Source organism: Asterias amurensis, chromosome 2 (assembly GCF_032118995.1).
Source record: "Asterias amurensis chromosome 2, ASM3211899v1".
NCBI lineage: Eukaryota > Metazoa > Echinodermata > Asteroidea > Forcipulatida > Asteriidae > Asterias > Asterias amurensis.
This window is the reverse complement of record NC_092649.1, coordinates 26,726,884-26,744,998: the sequence shown is the minus strand read 5'-3', so window position 1 is coordinate 26,744,998 and position 18,115 is coordinate 26,726,884. Positions and strand designations below refer to the sequence as shown.

General features: G+C 39.4%; 2 protein-coding genes across 3 annotated transcripts in view; one reads left to right on the top strand and one right to left on the bottom strand.

Moving 5' to 3' along the window:
- Positions 1-18,115, bottom strand: part of LOC139954456 (synapsin-3-like) — a 288,306-nt gene that overhangs the window by 133,068 nt on the left and 137,123 nt on the right. The gene's annotated exons all lie outside the window — the stretch shown is intronic.
- On the top strand, positions 10,514-16,770 carry LOC139954175 (uncharacterized). Its single transcript, XM_071953875.1, has 5 exons — positions 10,514-10,699; positions 11,242-11,351; positions 11,959-12,247; positions 12,890-13,014; positions 13,396-16,770. Exons 1-5 carry the CDS (start codon positions 10,558-10,560, stop codon positions 14,293-14,295), a joined length of 1,566 nt encoding a protein of 521 aa, XP_071809976.1. The 5' UTR covers positions 10,514-10,557; the 3' UTR covers positions 14,296-16,770.

The following is an 18,115-nucleotide window of genomic DNA, read 5'->3' as shown; positions in this document are numbered from 1 at the left end:
TTTACGTCACAAATAGGGCATAGGAAAACTTGTTGACCGAAAAGAGATTCAAGGTTGAACCATGGGGTGGGGGGAGTCTCCAACAAGTTGTAGATATTCAGGGAGTGTTTTTGCTCCACTATGTAAAATTTCAACTCCTGCTTGACAAAATTATGATGTGCCTATCTTCATGTTTACTTGTAATGTTGTGCTTTTTGTCTTTATAGAATGGTTGAACAAAATTTGGAAAACTGTGTGGTATTACCTGGGATTATGTGGCTCTTCGTGAAAACCATGTTAACACATGCTAGTGTCATTTACACAGTCTTTTTCGTCGTCAGAATTGAAAAGGAAGCAACTAGGATTCAATGCCACTGCAACCACTGATTTACACGTGTCCCTATCACTTCTCCCTCAGGTCCATTTTTCAATTTTTTTGTAAGCTCATATTGCAGCTTCCGATTCAATTATATACTCATAGGTATTTGGCCAAACTGTTTGTACCGTGTTGGGGTACTTTCAAAACACCTCTTTAATATAATTGAGGACGTGCTGGGCATGAATGCATGACCAAGGGTAAACATGTTTGGGTCCATCGGGTCAAATTAAAGGTATTAGATCTGCCAACTTCAGATTAAAGGTATTAGATCTGCCAACTTCAGGTTAAAGGTATTAGATCTGCCAACTTTACCTGATTCTGCAGAATGTTTACTGGGAATAAACCAATCTTTCCATAATCTGGTGAGCAAACTTTGTAATTTTCCTGATTGCGGAAACTTGAATTGCCTATGAATGCAATTTCTAAATATCCCCCTGATTGATGTATAAAATCTCCTACTTTAAAATTCCAGTGATTTTAAAACCCAGCTCTCCCTAATTCTGCAGAATGTTCACTGTGAGTAAACCAATCTTCTGAATCCAATGTCCTGATGGAAAAAATTTAAAAAAAATTCCCTGATTGTGAAAACTTGATGTGCCTATTATTTGAATGTAATTCTAAACATCTCCCGATTGTTGGACCAAATTATTTATGAAGAACAATTAAGACTAATACGGCCCAATTTTTATAGGGCAACTTGAGCACACAAAGTTGCTAAGCAATCAAAATTATGCTTACCAGAACGGGGTAACCAGCCTAAATACCATGTCACATGTACAATTTGTGACTGGTATCCTGTTTATTTCTGCTAAACAGAAAATTATTAAGCAATATTTTTCTGCTTATAATGAGCAGCTCTATGAAATTGGGCTCAGCAACCATCGCTTGTCATAAACGAAGGCCCAAAATATACATCAACAAATATTGATGCAGACAGAAAAGGTATTCTAAAAAATTGCACTGAGTGTTTGAAGAAGGAAAAAAAGTAACAACTGATAGGTGACGAGAAGGTCATGGCTGACAGAAAATGAATGCGTGAAAAAAAATTGACAAACCCAATGGGTGATGTGAAGCAGAAAAAGATGTAACTGTCAACTGCTTAGGCGTGAGACACAGGGGTAACTTTAGTGTCCTGTCACAATGAGCGGAATTCTGAACAAACACTGTTCGGAATGTGAACACGGGTCACGGAGGGCAAATCACTCATAACGGTTTGGGTTTATCATGAATACACACTGGGATGATGACAATGTCAAAAAAATAGCGCTGCCAATAACTTGGAACAAATTGCTGCCACGAATCGGGGAGGGGAAAAAAAAGTTAACAAAAAAACTGCCAGGATCCTATCAATACACTGAGATGACAATGTCAGAAAATATCAGCACCAATAACTTGGAACAACTTGCTGTCATGAAAAGAAAAGAAACAAAAATTAGGCCGGGATCCTTCCTTGGGAAATTTGTGAGTTCCACTCCAGTCAAAGTAAGTTTGACATTTACGAATAACCACTGCCCTTCCGCAAGGGCCTAATAGTTTTATTCCGATTCTGAAAGGAAAAAAAAACACCCCTTAAAACCAAAATTTGTTGATGCGTAATATAACTTACGTCCGCTTACCAAACTAGCAACAGACTTGTTCCTGAAATTTACGTCAGAGATAAGATCAAGTTCCGTACAATGACCTTGATTCGTTAAAGTTTACCTGGAAGCTCATTGTTTTGTGGTAACATTCAGTCCTTTTCAATCATGAAGTGTTCATCGTCAAACAGTAAAACCAACACATGAGAATCTCAGTAAAAAGCAGGAAAGAGGATTTTGTTTTTATATATTCTTTGGTAGTCACAGTTTCAAACAACATTATGTTATGGTACCTGGGGTGGATTTCACAAAGAGTTAAGACTAGTCTTATCTCGACTAGTCCTAACTTAGGACTAGCCATACATTTTTGATATCTCCTAAGACTAGTCCTAAGTTAGGACCAGTCCTAACTCTTTGTGAAACCGACCCCTGCTGCTAAAGAAAAAGACTTGAACTGCATCTACCAGGCAAGCTCAGTGGTCTAGTGGTAAGACATCTGGGGTTGATTTCACGAAGAGTTCGGACTGGTCCTAACTTAGGACCAGTCCTAAGAGATATTAAAAACGAATGGCGATTCCTTAGTTAGGACGAATAAGTCGTCCTAACTTGAGATAAGACTATTCTTAACCCTTTGTGAAATCCACGACTGCTCTATGGCAAAGGTCGATAGTCTGAATCCCACCCAAGTAATATGTCTGTGGTATTTTAATTGGTTTTGGGTACATTTCAATAGACTTGACAACTTCTCCTAATCCCGAAAGAATTACGCCTCTATTCCTTTTTCTCAAACATGAAACACCTTTTTCACTGATCTAAGTGAATTCCTGATCCTCTGTGATCGATCACTTTTCCACTTCTACGCTTTTATCAACTAACAATTCCTTTAAAAATCTGTTGCTTAAACGCGGTAACTATTACACAACTTTATTCAGTTTGGTACCACAAGATTAATGAAGTGAGCCCTCTTGTGACAGCCTCACTGTTTGATTTTTCCAGGGTAACTATAAAAAACGAGATCGCCCTTCAGCAGGGATACTTATCGCGTATAAGTCTCCTTCAGTGTAATATCATGCAAGGCACGAAGCCCTAAGTAGTGAGCCAAGGCACGTAGCCTTCTGACAGCATTTTTAGGGCTGCACTCTCAAAATTGAAAAAGGTGTAATTTGGAGGCCCCCCCCCCCTGCATGATTGGGCACAAGGCCAACTTATGGTACATGGTGACTGTTGTGTGATAACAATGGCCACTAGAAACAAACAAGGTCTTGATGTGATTAAGGGAGAAAAAGGGGGGAAGAACGGAGAGAAGGAAGGGTTATATTTATGGGTGGAAGGAAGAGTGGGTATTAGAATCGTGCCAGGGCAGACATTACACAGCAGAAACACTATGGCTGCTTGAAATTATAAATTGTTACAATTGTTTTTTTTTTTTTTTTTTTTTTTTTACGTGGCAAACAAACAGGGTTAATTATGAAAACGTCAATTTGCATAGCTTGCTGGCGAAGATTTACTTTAATTTGTACAGTAATTTTAAGTTTCGTGTTTTTATCTTTTTGTAACTTCCTCTAGCCACCGGGCAAGCTTGCTGGGGGTATAGTGGTAAGAAATCTGACACAGCGTGGCAAAGGTTGTGGGTTCCAATCCCTACCGAGTAGTATGCCAGTGGGTTTCTTTCCACAGAACTTGGAAAAGTACCAAGTATACAGTGCTTAAAGGCAGTGGACACTATTGGTAATTACTCAAAATAATTATTAGCATAAAACCTTACTTGGTAATGGGGAGCTGTTGATAGCATAAAACATTGTGAGAAACAGCCCCCTCTGAAGAAACGTAGTTTTTGAGAAAGAAGTAATTTTCCACGAATTCTATTTCGAGACCTCAGGTTTAGAATTTGAGGTCTCGAAATCAAGGCATCAGAGAGCACACAACTTTGTGTGACAAGGGTGTTTTTTCTTTCATTATTATCTTGCAACTTCCAAGATCAATTGAGCTCAAATTTCCACAGGCTTGTTATTTTGTGCATATGTTGAGATACACCAAGTGAGAAGACTCGTCTTTGACAATTAAAACACATAAAGGGCAAAAAAAATAAACCAGCAATTTCCCTTATATAGCAGAGCAAAATGCTACACAAATTGTGTCAGGTGCTACTCAAAAATCAGGATTTGCTACTCAATATTGGCATTCAGTGCGCATACAAAAAGTTCAGCTAAACCATTGAGGTAGAAATAAAATTTGCTGTGCAAAACTGCTGGACGAAATCATTCCCCTGCAGAGGATATGTAAGAAATTTTTTATTTATTAATCTGACCAGAGTTTTAACAAAGACTCGTAAATGAGGCAGGAACAGGCCCGACAGAATGCAATAATTAGATCTCAATCTATGTTAAACGCAATCTCATAGTTACTAAATGTGGCTTCCTGTACACATGCTTCTCAATCCGATCATCATTTCCTGAAATTCCAGTCACTATTTTATTACTTTATAAGGAAATGCGTAACTTTAACTGTTGTTATTCTGATGAAACACTGATGAACCAAAGTAAACCTTTGAGGTCTTTGAAACCGTTTGATTGTTTTTAACTGTATAAATACTACGTTAATTCAGAGGGAGCCGTTTCTCACAATGTTGATATAATAATATAACCCGTTTTTATTTAGCGCTTCTCACACCCGGATGGCGTCCCAAAGCGCTTCAAATTATTACCCCTGGTCACTGGGCCTTAAATCACTCCTTAAACCATCTCAGCTCCCTGGTGGGGAGTATACAGCCTTGTGCAACATTAATATGCGCTACTCGGCTGAATCAATCACAAGAACCATCTCTGCCCTCACAGGTACCCATTTACCCCTGGGTGGAGAGAAGCAATTATAGTTAAGTGTCTTGCTCAGGGACACAAGTGTCACGACCGGGATTCGAACCCACACTCACTCTGCTGAACAGAAGCACCAGAGCTTGAGTTCGGTGTTCTTATATCCACTCGGCCACGACACCCTAGTTATACTATTAACAGCTCTCCATTGCTCGTTACAAAGTAAGTTTTTATGCCAACAATTAGTTTGAGTACCAATGGTGTCTGGTGCCTTTACTAGGAGGGGAGTGTTGCCCTTTCTGATATACACCCGCTCCCCTTTATCCCCAGTCACTTCAATTCAAGCAGAATCATATGATCACTGAGTATTCAGTCTTGCCAATTCTCCCTATTGCTGCAGAAAGTTCCCTGAAAATAAACCAATCTTTCCACGTTCTGATGAACAGTTTTGGAAATCAATTCGGGAGTAACAAGCAGACCCTAAAAGTGAAGCCTCACTTCGTATGTGATTCAGCACGCTGTTTCCAATCAACATGAGAAATTTGTTCACTCACTCAAAATGTGGTTGCCATTATTGTGGATAATTTATAAAACACCACTTAGAGGAAATGATGAATGAGAAGAGGTTGATGACAAGGCTTCTTACAAGGAGATGGAGAGGAGATAAGACAGTCTTGAGGAAACGGTATTTGGAGGATCTCGACCACATTGAGAATAGACTGACCTTCAGATGCGAGTCGGTGAGAAGAGAACTTTCCTCCAGTGGTATCCAAACTCTCAAAGGGAAGTCTTAACAATGCAATAATAAAACAAGGAAGGTAGAGGTAGCACTTAAAGACTAACAAATTAAACATTTGAAAAAGCGCAACACAAACATAGATATTGACAACATACATAGGGAGACCGCCCACAAAGAGCTAGTAGATAGCTCAGTTGGTCGAGTGCTGGCACGTGTATCTGGAGTTCGATGGTTCGAGTCCCCCTTAGTCAATTTTCTTTGTTCAACCCCAAAGAAAAAAATAAATACGCATGAGCTTTTTATGCAACAACTACTTCACCAAATGCAATGAAGGGGACAAGCTATGTACAAGTTATACGTATATACCATTACTTTCTTAAGTAATGGTTGAGGTTGAATAATATCGAAGTCTCTTATATAGCGCACGTATCTACCAAACAAGGTACTCAAGGCGCTGAGTATATACAAACTTTCAGAAAGAGGTTATTGCAGTGATGAATTCTGAGACCCAATTATTTAGCACCTTATAAGGGTTTACAAGGTGCTACGGCGCATACAGCAGCCACAGCCAGGAACACCGGGGCGAACCCCTTCTCTTTTCGATAAGTGCACTGGGTTCTTTTACATGCGTTACACAACACATGGGACCAACGGCTTTACGCCCCATCTGAAGGACGAAGCAATGGTTAAGTGTCTTGCTCAAGGACACAGTGTCACGGCTGGGGATTCGAACCTACACTCTGCTGATCAGAAACACCAGAGTTTGAATTCGGTGCTCTTAACCGCTCGGCCACGACACTTCCAAATAAGTCCAATAACAAACGGAATTTGATCCTGGTACCGTATTTTCCTGCGGATAAGACGCGTCTTATCTGACTTTTTAGACCCCAAAAACATCGATGCGTCTTATCTTACGGTGCGCCTTGTCTGCTGACGATTGATTTTTTTTTATGATCACTGCGTGAAATAAAAAATACCTTCATGTCCAGTTCAAATCAACGATCTTTGTGTGAAGAATCCTTACTCAATAATGCGGTCGAACAAGGCTATTCAGACACTGTGACCGTATTTTCGTTCGAACAATGCCGCAATCCCCCAGACGGTCCAATTATTCCAACAATGCTGCAACGTGTTTATTCCCCATGACCGTGCTTTCATTCCATTAATGCCGCAATGCATCTAGCTTTCGGTCCAACAGACGTCGGCAGTGTACAAACGTTTTTCTGTGTGGCCGGGTATTCGTTCCGAAAACGATTGATAGTCAATAACTTCATACAAACGTCATTCACCCAACCGCTATTGTGTGGTAAACTTTGAGGGTTTATTTTATTTTATTGCTTCAAAACTTCGGGTAGGAACGGTTGTTAAAATCATGGTTGCCCTTGCATGAAACTTGCCTGTAAAATCAACGATGTCCAAGTTCAGACTCGAAAATCTCTCAAAACGACACAGAAAATTAGCCCAAAACGCAACCGTTCCAAGGTCTGTAAATTTAATCACGCAACACAAAAGCAGATATCACGCCTATAGTCGTTGTTACTGTGAGTGTGACAATAAATACAAGAAACATTGAACGCTAGAGGGCGTTTTGGAACATTGTAATAGCGTGAGGTTAAACGCCCTCTATTGGTAAAAATTACGTGAACCAGCAATAAACGCATTGAGACAAGACTCGACGTGTCTTGGCTAGACTGCGCCCCTGTCTTTATCCGGAAGGTCCCTGCCGCTAGATCCAGTGATTCCCTTTGGATACAATGAACGTGCAGTGATATAGATGCCCAATAGTCACTGCTCTCAAGTCCGCAATGGAATTTGACTGCATACGTTCAGGCTATGTCTGGGCATGCTTGGGATCCGCACAGTCACGTGGGAATTTTGGCGCATTTCCAGGCAGCGCAAATGCGACGGCTTAGCGCAACCCGTCGGCGAACATCGTTCAATACGGTGCCCACATGGTCTCCAACATCTGTTGTGCAATCTCGAGATTGAGCAGCGCAATCCACTGTGTACATGTGCATATTAATGTGCATGCAGCGACATCCCGGTCGGAGGATACATTACTACACCCACACGCTACGTCCGTCTGTCGTTGCAATGTATCTGTATCAGCAAAGATCCTCGTAGTTTGTGGGGACGTCGGATGTGTCCAGGGAGGCATTGTGTTCATGTTGCAAATAAAATTAACTTCAGACAGTGCGTGGACCAGGGTTTCTGCCCGCTGATTGGGCCGAACTTTATGTTATTTACAATATACAGCGTTGGCTGATTTGATAAAGGTCGGTATACGTAGGTTCTCAAAGGCAACAAATTACGTTTTTGTGTCAATGTACCGACACCGGGTGGCGCCAGGTGTTCTTTTGTTTGCGGTTAAACGTGCGCCTTGTGCGGCGGTGCGCCTTGTCTGCTGACGTTTGAAAAATTTTTGGTCATTTTAGCGTCCTGCGCCTTGTCCGCCGAGCGTCTTATCCGCAGGAAAATACGGTAGTAGTGGGACAGGAAACCACGATCTCTATTAAGTCCCTCGAAATACAATAATTGCAATTTACTACAATTGATTTCCAATTTTTTTAACAGACACATCTATGAATGACATTTTGAAGCAACTGCTCATGTCATAGCAGTCCATGATCATACTAGGAAAATCTAAGGGGGAAAAAAGCCCAAGAACACAGTGATGGCCAACTTCATCACAAGAGGGCGCCATACAATCATTCTAACTTTGACATCACATTGCAAAACTGCTGTTATTCTACATCAAATCAACCTTACACGACAGGTTCTTGTAGCTTTTTTTCCTATGGGCAGACCTTACATGTTAGAAGGTGCGAGCCTGATTATTTTTTCCTCCTAAAAGCTTCAAAAAGAAAATGTCTCCTTAAGTCTTTTCTTTGAATTAAAATAAGATTATTTTGGACGTAGCTTATCATCTTGAACTTTTTAGCATCCCATCAACATTTTTCATATAAACTTTACTGGTGTTTGTGTGGAGTGAATTTTAGTATCTAAAAGAACATTGTCCTCAAAATGTCTTTGTACACACTTTTCAATTTTCTAAAAGCTCCTCAGAGCAAGTCTTTTTATGGAACTATGGTATTATTATCTTGACTTCTCTTTAAAGTGTGAACTTGCATAGTGCGTTTAAACTATTGCTTAGGGTGCAAACTTCAAAGAACAACAATACGTGCGTTGGATTCACAAACCACTTGAAATTGATCTTTCTTTTGCATATCAAACAAAGTGCCTTCAACCAACATGTCACCATGAAGCGTTGTCTAATGATATGTGCCACCGCGCGTGATCATGTGCCACCGTGCGTAAATAAACCAATCATTGTAGTTGTTGGGGGGATGGCAATCAAATCGCTGTCCAATCACATTTGCAGGAATACGCATGGTTGACTTCATATAAGAATGCAAAGGTAGCACCCTCGAGATCGGGCATTGTGTGCGCATTGCTCTAATGAAATAATCTCCCTTCTTGAATTAGGCAATCATCTTCACTCTACGTGTTTAAACACATCTGTTTACAGTTCATTCTTTCTAATAGTTTAATTTGCTCTTTGTTCTCTGCGTTTTAACAAAACTAATATTGTAGTGCACAGTAAAGTGTTTTCATATTAGTATTGCACAATGTAGATGTCCATCTCTACTGAAGTTACAGAGCTACTGACTTGCAACACCGCTCCAGAGTTAAAGCTATATATATCATGTAAATAGGCTGACCTTTAACCTTACCAAGCCATCTCATCTCATCTCATTAAGCAAACTATTGACCAATCAAATCCACACTTCAGTTTTCAGTCTTCAACTTTGAAAGGTGCATGCTGACAAGGTTCAATTCAAGGTTCAGCTTTTGTTTCCCCCTTTTTTAAAAGCCTTCGAGAAAGACTCTATTTCCATCTTGAACAGTACATAATAAAATGTAAATGGAAACAAAATAACAATATTGTGGAGGCACAATCCTAATAAGCCAAGGCCTTGTATAGTGGAGTGCCAGTAGAAGAAAAAAGAGAGCCCCCAAAAATCATTTAAAGATGCTATGTCAGATTTTTTGCCCCAAACATTATGAGTGAATGGTATTTCAAAGAGTACATCACCCACTCTAACGAAAAAAGTGTAACTTTTACTTTTAATGGTCAGGAACCATGACAAAAATTTAAAACGCTTCTTATAAAGCACATAGGAATTGGTCACGTGATAAAAAATTAATTTTGAGCACTTTATTTCACTGCTACTAATAATTGGCGGATTTTTCCAAGCAATGGCTCAAATGAAAGCTTGTAACTTTCTCTACCCCCATCAAAATACCTATTGAATTTTAAATCAAAATTTGTGGGTCAAATCGGTAAAAAATCTGACATAGCATCTTTAAACTTATGAACAATTTAACTTTATTAATTTTGAAAAAAACTAAGATGTACATAGGGACGATGATCTGACATGAAAGGAATTGAGATAAGTGACTACTAAAAACTGCAGTGGAGGACGAGCCTAGAATTCCATCTTTGGGGGGACAAGGCCACTTTCATTTTGCAAAGGGCACTCCCATTGAAAAATCTTAAAGTCTATGGAAAACTTTTGAAGGGGCACCAAAGCCAAGACCAGGGCCCAATTTCATAGAGCTGCTAAGCACAAAAATTTGCTTAGCATGAAATGTTTGCCTTCATAAAAACAGGATTTCCAACCAAATTTCCACGTGATTCTCAGGATAAGCAAACAACAGCTGAATACCAGTAACAGGCAATATGCATCAAATGGAAATTTTGTTGGTAATCCTGTTTTTATCAAGGAAGAAACTTCATGCTAAGCATTTTTTTTTTTGCTGAGCAGCTCTATGAAATTGGGCCCTGGGCACAAGACAGAGGCCTCTGTGAAATTCCAGGCCCCAGGCCCAGGCCCCGGGAGGAAGCAACTATAGAAATAAACCAAACAGATACAACTATGTGAACACATCAGGAGATAAGGTTGACCTTATCTCTAGCCTCACTGACACCTACAACACAGACACTATCCTAGTGGCAATCAGTACAACATCTACAAACCTGAAGAAAAGGACTTATTTGTACATTGTACGATGGAGCTGCTGACGCTCATTGAATGGATACTTTTACAATTTATACTTCTGGAAAAGTTCTCTCTGGGCAAAGGAAGCACGCCGATGTGTGAAACATGCCCAGTGGAGCATCCACAACAGCATTTTTGCAACTCAGATTTCGGTGAGTATTCATTTTGAATTTTGATTTGAACCCAAATAACACCAGTCTTGTTATTTTTGTGTCAACACTAATTACACATTTCAGAGTGAACACAGAAAAATTAACTGGAAGCGATTCAAACCTCAGATTTTGGAAAGTATTTGATCTGTTTTTCATTAGATTTGTAACAGATAAACACCATACCAACAATTATAATTTTGAGGGTGAACAAGGACAAACTTGTTTGAAGCGATTCCCACCTCAAATGTTGGTAAGTGTTTGGTCTTGTTTCGTTTTGATCTGCATCCAAATAACAAGCCTCGTTTTGTTGTCAATAAACAAATTTTGGGTCTGAACAAAGACAAATTAACCAGACTGGATTCAAACCTGCACCCTCCGAATTAAGGCGCAGACACATTGAGCTATCCAGCCATAATGTTGCCTGTCTCATTAAACTGTAAATAGTTTTGTTTAGGGTGCCTTTTAGTAAACACTTATTTTACAATCTTATTCATTGCGTTGCACTATAAGGTAACATTATTTATTTTCATTGCTTCTGTCAGTGATTCAGGGGAAAATTCTGAGAAGGGAGAACTTTATAACTCCGCCGATCAAAAGGACAAGGATAATCACAGCACCTTCAGCAGAACCTTCTGTCTCAACAAGCACTACAGTAAGACAAAATAAAGAGGTGGGGGTGACATGACTGAGCGGTTTAGAAAATTGAATTCAAGTTCTGCAATCGATTTCACAAAGAGTTGGGTAGGACTAGTCCTAGGAGATATGAAAAACGTGTGGCTAGTCCTAAGTTAGGACGAGTAACGTCTTAAGACTAGTCTTAACTCATTGTGAAATCCATACCTGGTGGTATAATCATGGGATTGGTGGTTCAAATCCCAACCATGACACTTCCTTGAGCAATACACCTCGCTGGAATTATTCTCAGGGGAGGGGGTATAAATGGGTACCTGAGAGGGTAGAGGTTGATATTGTGTTTTAAAAGGCTGCAGATCACCACGGCAGCTCAGGCTGTATACTCCCAAGAAACTTGAGAAAGATTACTGGAAAGTTATTGACCAAATGACCAGGGCACTAATATAAAGGGCATTCATAAGTTATTGTAAAATGCACTAAATAAAAACTAGTTATTATCATGTTTTATATAATTATTAATATTGTTGTAATCCTTCCACAGGGTTATGTGGTATGTTCCTACAAATAAAACAAGAAATTAATCAATTATTGAAGAGGGACAATTACATGTTGCTTTACAATCACAGAAACAACAGAGCAGTGTGAATGCATTATCATGGCAACCATTACGAGAAGGAAAAGTGTTTAAAGCTCTCCGGGGAACCCATTTGACTGACGAAACAGAGGATGGCGGGAGAGACCAAGTACCCGCCAGTGAAGCTGTGATCCGCTACAGAGTGTTGGTCAGCAAGATTTACAAGGGCTCAAAGTGGATCAGGATTCAAGATGTTGTGGACATTGATTCCGTTCATAATGAGGAGGTTTGCAGGTCGACGACGACCCATCATTTAACCCAAGAAACTTTGCTGATCAGTGGTGAGCTTTTCTTGTTTATTTCCAGAGACTTTCTTGAAGACACTGGACACTATTGGTAGTTGTCAAAGACCAGTCTTCTCACTTGGTGTATCTCAGCATATGCATAAAATAACAAACCTGTAAAAATTTGAGCTCAATCGGTCGTCGAAGTTGCGAGATAATAATGAAAACAGGTAAACTGTTCATGTTTGTTGTGTTGTCATTTAGCCTTCGAGAGGGTCGAAACGTCAGGCCATTTACTCTTTTTTGCATCGGTCCATTTGGTTGGTAAGTTGTTTGCAACAGCTAATTTTATTTTCTCAATGTTTTATACTATCAACAGCTCCCCATTACTCATTACCAAGACAGGTTTTATAGGTTAATTATTATTTTGAGTAATTACCAATAGTGTCCACTGCCTTTTAACTATTGTGTTTCAAAAGGTGGCAGTGTTTTTGAGATATCACCGAAAATCTGGGGTGATTATGTTCAACTGTCAGTAACGTTTCTCAGATTCAAATTTTGCGGCATGGAAAAAACTTACATTTTTTTACAAAACCACATTACCTCTAAGTGAAATGTTTCTCAAAATGGTTAATATCATCAAAAAGCTGCGGTAATTTCAAAAGAGTGATTACCTAATGTATACTTGAATCCCTTAAGGGACTTTTAAGAACGGACGTCTTGTGCATCATCCATGTGACTGGAGCGTCATCTTAGGACAAATCAGCTTGGAGGTACATCGACAACTTACACATGTGTATCACAGGCATTGTCTTGTCTGCACGGTAAGTCTAGTTTTACTAGATTTAATTTAAATTTAAATTTAATTTTTGGACAAGACCAGAATCAAAATGAGTTGAACAAACACTCAGAAAAGATCTTTTTCATTTGTGTTGATAGATATGAACGTGTTCTTTGATGATCTAGAAAGAGATAGTTATCCTGTTTACAGTAAAAAAAAAAAAAAAAAATCATGAAAGGTAATACACCAATTAGGTATTTTGTTTTTATTTAAAGGGCAAGACTACTAGACTCGTCCCATTTGGAGTCAACAACTTTGATAATATGACAACTGAAAGGTGGGCATCACCTCTTTTTTTGTTGTGAAACCTTTGGCTATTGTCTTTTTTTTTATGGGATTTTTTTCTTGAACTTCTTCCTTTAAGATTGAAACAGCAACATCTGGACGGTTTGGAATCCAGCAAGCAATGACTGATTCAAGTGGATGCTTTTATAAACCATCCTTCTATACTGACAAAGGCTTGATAGATTGTGAAGGTTTGTACGCCGCATGTAAGAAGATCCAACATGGATGCTCCTGGTCTGAGAATCACAGGATGCGGGACTGCATCCGAAAGAGAGAGACACAGTTTTCTTCTCCCTCTATCCTTGAGTCTCGAGCATCTACTATAAGACATGCTGACTTGAAAGCATCAGTCAACCTGACTAAGAATGTCTCAGAGATCCCAACGATGCTCCTTAAAGATGATAAGGAGGATGCAGAATCCCAGAAAGCATCAAAACAGGAACTAAATCACACTCTCCAAGCAGAAGGGAGGAAGCAAGACGTAACTCCGACTTTGACTACTCAAAGAGAACAAGGTTTTCTCAACTTGCCAGATCATCCAGAAAAAGTGGCTCCTAGTTATCAGACAGACGAGGAACTAAATCACACTCATCAACAAGAGGTACAAGCAGATGGGACGAAGCAAGATCTACTTCCCACTTTGACTACACAAAGAGAACAAACTTTTCTCACTCTTCAACAAGAGCTACGAGCAGAAGGGACGAAGGAAGACAAAACTCCACACTTAACTACTCAAAGGGAACAAACTTTTCTCAACTTGCCAGATCGCCCTGAAACAGAGTCTCCTAGTTATTGGACAGACCTTTTTGTCACCATGCAGTCAGATCATTCCTCAAAGACGTTCGGTGAAGTCTCTAGTTCACACACGGCTATGCCTCATTATGCTTTTGATCTACCTCAACCACATGTGAGCAGCAAAGATGCAGCAGACATCTTGGAGAAGATAGCACAGCGGCATCTTCAAAACAGGAAAGTGTAACCACACGACACCATAGAGTTATATATAAGAACTAGAGAGCGCACTGGTGATGCTGTGTGCACAATCGCGTTGGGACCATGATACTAAAGTTTGTTGGCATTTAACGGTACTGCCGTCGATTTCACGAAGAGTTAGGACTCGTCTTATCACGAGTTAGGACGAGTAACTCTTCCTAACTTAGGATTAATCTTAAGGTCTGCATTTTACAGTGCAGGGCTGGGACTCGTCCTAAGTCCTAAGATTAGTCTTAAGTTAGGAAGAGTTTTGTGAAATCGACGGCTGGACACTATTGGTAATTACTAAAAATAATTGTAAGCATAAAAACTTACTTGGTAACAAGCAATGGAGAGCTGTTGATGGTATAAAACATTGTCAGCAACGGCTCCCTCTGAAGTACCTAGTTTTCGAGAAAGAAGTAATTTTCCACTAAAATTGTAATTTGATTTAGAGACCTCAGAATTAGAATTTGGTCCAGAAATCAAGCATCTGAAAGCACAAAACTTCGTGTGACAAGGGTGTTTTTTCTTCCATTATTATCTCGTAACTTCAACGACCAATTGAGTTTGACTGTTTCACAGGTTTGCTATTTTAATGCGTTGAGATACACCATGTGAGAAGACTGGTCTTTGACAATTTACCAATAGTGTCCAGTGCCTTCAAGAACTATTAGAGTATCTGTTACAAAACTTTATTTTCGTTGCGGACTTTGATAGGGACCATGCATGACACACCCTCTTTGCAACATCTCACTTGATGTTAAAGTTTGTTGGCATTTAAGAACTATAAGACTTGTTATGTGGCTTTATTTTCATTGTGAACTTTGATAGGGACCACGCATGATACAGACAGTTCTGCATGTTCTAGAACCAATAAAAGGCTGATAAGCGAACATAGGAATATCCCATTTTTGGAAAAGATTTACGATTGCATGTGCACATTCTCATTTTTGCGCCCACACCAGAACCACGACTGGTAAAGTTTGCCACAAAGGTCTCCTTTTGGTGTAATTATCTCTCAACTATCGCAATCCCCCGCTCCACTTCTTTTGTTTGTTTGATAATATAATCCTTGCCCATAGGTACTGGTTTCCCCAGTTGGAGTTTTAAAAAATAAAACTTGATATCTGTTATTTGTGACAAATGACACACTCAACGCTTAGAGATTATTGATAGTGATAAAGTAATAAAATGAGTCCTAAATACATCGCTTCTCTCATCAACGCCCATAAGCCATCGCGCTCTGGTCGCCGCTCTTCCAGTGATCTATCTCTAACAGTACCAAAATAAAAAAAAATCACATGATGTTCGAGCATTTGCCGCTGCCAACCCTCACTTGTGGAACAAACTCCACAACGCAGTGAAGACATGTGGGACTGTTGATAGTTTCAAAACCAAACTGAAAACACACCTTATGACACGTCATTTGTAATAACTTTCCTTATTGCTAGCGCCTTGAGCACCCCTTCGGTGGACATGTTTTTAAGTGTCTTAAAAGGCAGTGGACACTATCGGTAATTACTCAAAATAATTATTAGCATAAAACCTTACTTGGTAATGAGTAATGGGGAGAGGTGGATAGTATAAAACATTGCGAGAAACGGCTCCCTCTGAAGTAATGTAGTTTTTGAGAAAGAAGTAATTTTCCACGAATTGATTTCGAGACCTCAGATTAATAATTTGAGGTCTAAAAATCAAGCATCTGAAAGCACACAACTTCGTGTGTCAAGGGTGTTTTTTCTTTCATTGTTATCTCGCATTTTCGACGACCAATTGAGCTCAAATTTTCACAAGTTTGTTATTTTATGTATATGTTGGCATACACCAAGTGAGAACTCTGGTCTTTGACAATTACCAATAGTGTCCACTGCCTTTAATATTATTTCTGCTACTTTATTAGTAGGTCAGTTAATTGTGTTATAGTTCAGTGATCCATGAGTTTAAGGTTCAAATTCTTCTATAGGTAAAGTAAAGTTTGTTGTATTTTCGAATTTCCAGTTTTTTCTTTTTGACCCACGCACAGTATCAATTTTTTTTTTAAGATTGAGAATACTAAATGGTCCCTAACAGAGGAAATGTATCTGTAACTTCCGTTGCATTTACTGGTGTGGGTATCCTCTATGGTCACTGGACCCACCAGTGATACGCAAACATTGGATGAATAAAACCCTCAAGGCAATGTAATTCAGCGCTTTCTTGTAATCACAACATTGATTTGCTGAAAACACGCCAGACAGAAATCCTGTTTTAACGGAACTATGTAAAAAAGAGAAAGACTCTATACTTTGGTTAGTTCCTCTTCATATTTTCAATGGAACAAACCATTTCTTCATTTTCTTAACACCCAAGCACAAATAGATGTATAACTGAGGTAATTATTTAAAGGGGTACAAAAAAAAAATTATATCATTTTGTTGTCTTGTGCTTATCTCATATTGCTGAGGACAAAACTAAATCAATTGAATAAAGAAGGTATAAAAATGGCCAATTCTTTGTCTTTTTATGCACTGATGATTCCAAGGCCTTCATTGATCTTTACAAGACTTCTACAAAATGTAGGAATGGCAGAATTTAAAAGTATTGAATAAGTTAGCAGAAATTGACTAGAGCAGGGCTTGAACCTGGGCCCCGTCCAGATTAATGAGCCGTCAGCGTTCCGTCAGCTGTAATATTAGCGATTTCTCTAGTTTGTCAATATTTTTGTTTTGGGGTGTCGGTCAGATACCAATATAAGGGCTCGACAGTTGGTCTAGCACCATCACATGAATCCGGAGGCTGCAAGTTCAAGTCCCACTCTAGTCAATCTCTTTGTTAAACTCCAAATCACTTAAAACATACCCAATCAGTTTCCCTTGTGGTTTATTATTTGATAAGCTTTCAACAATACCAACCTCTATAGTAGTAAACTGATTGCGTGTGGTGTTTGGGTCGATAAACTTTACATTAAAATAGTACTCTCGACTGATTACATATTTGGCAACACTGGCAGCACTGATGCATACAAAACAGTCAGGGGAGGTTGAGTCAAGGAAATTATGTGGTGATTGTAGGGACGTACTCTATTGTTCGTAAAAAAGTTATGGTGACGATAGCTTGGGGGGGGGGGGATGGTAACACTATATCTATCAACCCTACACTAACAATGCAACATGTCCCTATCTAGGATTGTGTCCTTGGTATCAGTGATGTCATTCGTTCATGACAATGGAACTCAAACAATACATTCTGCTTTTGTGTCATCGAGAGGTCGTTGTACTTTTTTTTTGGATGGTGTGATCTGTTTATTAATATGACCATGATGTGTTTGACACGTTATGAGGATTCCGTGAGTCCTGGGTATGATGTATTATCAAAAACCGTCTCCAATCCTGTATCAAATAAGGGTGGGCGACCAGATTGGGTGAAGGAAATTAACTGTTACAAAATATATCAATAGCGTTACCACAACCATGGTAATGAATTGTCCAGTGGGGGGAAATTGATAATTCAAACAGAAGATAGTGTAAGTGACGGTGTGGGAGGAGGGCTAATTTGGGGTGGGAGTGTTCGTGGAATTTAGCTTGGAGAAGTTTGGGGTGGGAAGTCATTTGAAGGTTTGAATTAAGATGAAATGGTTAGTTGGTTATTGTAGAATTTATTAGTTAAAACATTTTTTTTTTCACCGAGAGCACGGCCGCGATGGCCACTTCAAGGTGCTACAATCAATTGATTTGGATTCTCAAATATTGCAACCAGTTGCCACCTACTCCCGGGGCTAAAACAGGACAACCCCCTTCAAAGTATGTAAGGATGTAGGCATGGGTATCATCAACTAGGAGCCTGGT